This window comes from Corvus kubaryi, unplaced genomic scaffold (genome assembly GCF_017639235.1).
Source record: "Corvus kubaryi isolate FWS band 111438036 unplaced genomic scaffold, C.kubaryi_AGA036_p1.0 36360, whole genome shotgun sequence".
In the NCBI taxonomy this organism is placed as follows: domain Eukaryota; kingdom Metazoa; phylum Chordata; class Aves; order Passeriformes; family Corvidae; genus Corvus; species Corvus kubaryi.
The window spans coordinates 1-3,529 of NW_024580855.1; the positions used below are offsets into that span (position 1 = coordinate 1).

Here is a 3,529-nt window from a genome sequence, read left to right on the forward strand (position 1 = left end):
CCAGGGATCTGAAATATCCCAGCATCTCCATCCCTTCCATGTGGCCACGGGATGTGGACAAACAGAAGCCAGTCTCGGAAAAAACGGGAAAACAAGGGCGGAATGTGGATTTTAGGGCAACAAATGTTATTTGTTCACCTTTCCCGCCAAAAAAATTCCCAACATGGAAATAATGAAGGGAGCTCCCGGGATCCTTCCCTTCTCCGGGTTGAACAATCCCGATTTTCCCATTCCCACTCCCAAGAGGAGGCGCAATTCCATCCCCACAATGAAAACACCGGGAACGGGAAGGTTTCAGAGCATTTCATTGGGAGTCACAGTGCTTTGGGCATTATTGCGGATAAGGCAGGCACGGGTGATCCAGAACGAATTCCAGCCAATTCCCTGGACAACCGGAAGCCACAGGGAATTCTTTGTACAGCTCCTGCCTGGATTTGGAGGAGCCACAACCGGAGCTGGATGTGGCTGTTCAGGGAAAAGAAATGGGACGGAGTTGGTTTTTCCAGATGCTCCAACCTGAATTTACCCACTGGAATCCCACAGAATCCTCTTGGCATGAAAACTGGACTGGGAGCATGGATTTCCTTATGGAAATCCCTGTCCTTATGGAATTGGATGCCCTGGATCCTCCTCTCCTATCCCTGCTGACCCAGGTTTGCCAGGGGAATGCTAGGAATAAAATAGGATTTCCCACTGGAAGTGTCTCTGGAGTGAATCCCAGAGCTTCAAGCCCATCCCATTCCAGGCAGGGACACCTTCCACTATCCCAGGTGGCTCCAATTGTTCGCCAACCTGGCCTTGGACATTCCAAAGGTAACCCATGGATGGATTTTGATTCCTGGGATAGCCAGCGGTGCTCCCAATGGGATGGGGGATGACCATTCCATGTTTGGCATTCCAACATGGATCGTGCATCCATTTGGGGCTCTTGACTCCAAGATTTTGGTTGGGACCTAAGTCAGGATCATGGGGAATGACACCAGGATGGGAAATCCCAGAGTCCCTACAAATCCAAGAGGTGTTGGACCTGCATTCCCACTGTGGATCCCAGGAGAGCACTCAGGGAATGTCCAGATTCTCTCTGGCACAGCTGGAGCCCGGTGGGAAAGGTGCTGGGACCAACATTCCCATCAAATCCAAACTCCCAACCCCAGCAAGGGCCAAACAGAAGCAACTTTTGTCCTGGGCTCCTCAAATCCTCCAGGATAATAAAACGTCTGGAAAATTGGAGTGAATCCCAGTGGTTTGATCGTGGCTATAAACAGGGATGGAGGTGGGAATGAGGTTGGGAAGCTTTTAGGGAAAAACTGAAGGATAACGAAGCATTTAACGATGGAAAATGAAACCTCCGCCCTGGGATGTGCAAATCCAGAGCCGATTCCTCCGCTCCGACTTTTGGGAAAGGGCCATGGATCAGCCAAAGTTCAGCAGCAGGCATGGGGTTATAAATCCCTATAAATCCCAAATCCACGCTTTTTCCGAGTGGAAAAACATGGAGAAGGATTGGCTTGTGCAATCCAGGAGCTGTTACAATGAGTATCCCGGGATTTAATCCCCCATGGATTACATCCCAATCCAACAAAGCAATTTGGCTGGTTTTCCCTATTTTTTAAGAACAGGCTTAAAATCCCGGCTGAAGCGGGCCAGGAGCACAGTTTGTCCCTTGGGATCACTTTTCCCAGCTCCTTGCTCATTCGGAGCAGCCACAGCTCCAAGGAAAACATGGAATCAAGGATAAGTCTCATCCTACTGAAGGACAGATGGGAAGATCCCAAATCAGCAAAGGTGCCGGAGCCGCTGGATCTCAACAGGATTTTTGCAGTGGAAAAATGGGAGCTGATTCTTTGCGGGATGAGAATTCAAGGCTGTGCGGATCAACATCCTCCCAGAGCTGGAAAAGCCTGGGAATCATGGAATTATGGAACCATCCAGTGTGGGAAAGACCTCTGAGCTCAAGGCCAACCCTGCCAAGGTCACAAGACCCCAAATGCTGCATCCCACGGGATCATCCCACTCCAAGGACAGGAGGAGGGAACAGCAAACAGAGGGAATGTCCCAGCATTCCCATTGGATCCATGGGAGGCTGAGCAGGTTGTGGCTCATGGATTTGTTTGGACAACAGATCCCATCCCGGGACAGGTTTTCCGCTCCATTAACGCCCGGCAGCGGCGAGTCCAAGTTGGGATGTTTTCCATAAGAATCTTTGGGAATACGAGGAAAAATGACTGATTCTAAAGGAATATTAGTGGGAGGCTCAGCCTGGAGAAAAGCGGGATCAGGGGGGACCTTCTGGCTCTGCACAATTCCCTGAAAATTTGGAGCCAGGTGGGAGCTGGGATCTGCTCCCAGGGAAAAACAGGAAAAGAGGGAATGGACTCAGGTCATCCCAGGAGAGGTTCTGGTTGGACATCAGCAGGAATTTCCTCATGGAAAGGGCGCTCAGGCCTTGGAAGTGCTCAGGGAGCTTTGGAGTGCCCATCCCTGGAGGTGTCCAAGGAATTCCTGGATGTGTCCCTCAGTGCCAAGGTGGGGATCGGGCACAGCTTGGACTCGCTGATCCCAAAGGTCTTTTCCAACCTCAGGGATTCTGGGATTCTGCAAACACTGATACTGAAAAGACCAAGAATTCCCAAAAATGTGGCTGGGGAGTTGCAGGCAGTGGGAGAAGAGGAAATCAAAGCCCACCTTCTCCTGGGATTCCTCTCCCACTTGGAATAGGAGACATGTGGGATTGTGGAGCAGCTCCAAGGAAAAACCGGATCCAAAATTCCATGAGCGGGAATGCAAAGGCCTCAAAATCCAGGAGGAGTTGGGATTTTGTGGAGCACCAACTCCAAATCCCGGGTTTTGCACCACAGCCTTTCCCATTCCCATGGTTTTGGCTTTGGGAATGCAATGTGCCATTTCAGGGGTTTCAGTTTTCCAACTTATTTTCCATAGGTTTCCAATTTATAAATGGGATAATAAAGGGAAAGGGAAACTGAGGCTGGATCAGAGAGCAAAAAGTGCTTGGAATCCGTGGGATTTTGGCTGCTCAGGGCAGCAAATCCCAAATCCTGAGGATCTTCTGCACATTCCCAACTCAGGGATGGAAAGATCCTTTCCCCCCCTTTTCCTTGGATTTGTGCTGGAATTTGGGATTTACCAACCAGAGCAGCAGGAAAACTCAAATAAAAACTGGGAAGGCTGAAAAATCAGGAATATTTTGGTGGAAGCTTTGGTTACGCGATGCTTCCTAGGCGGAATTCCACAGCAGGGAAGCAGAGTCTTTGGCAGCTGCTGGAGGCCTGGATGAGGTTGTTCCACAATTCCTTCCCAAAATTCCCAGGCAGGCAGGGGAGCAGCTTCAGTTGAAAGGTTTCACCAGTTTCATAGCAGCGTAGTTCTGGAAAGATACAAAAATATGGGAATCACTGGAAAAATAAGGGAATCCTTGGAAGAATAAGGGAATGACTGGAAAAATAAGGGAACCATTGGAAAAGTAAGGGAACCACTGGAAAAATATGGGAATCATTGGGAAAATAAGGGA

General features: G+C 49.6%; 1 protein-coding gene across 1 annotated transcript in view; it reads right to left on the reverse strand.

Moving 5' to 3' along the window:
- Nucleotides 1-288: 288 nt before the first annotated feature.
- Nucleotides 289-3,529, reverse strand: part of LOC121660511 (dysferlin-like) — a 15,400-nt gene continuing 12,159 nt past the window's right edge. The window contains exon 6 of the mRNA XM_042019882.1: nucleotides 289-3,385. Coding sequence (XP_041875816.1) covers nucleotides 3,347-3,385 — 39 coding nt within the window. The 3' untranslated portion in view covers nucleotides 289-3,346. The remainder of the gene's footprint in view (nucleotides 3,386-3,529) is intronic.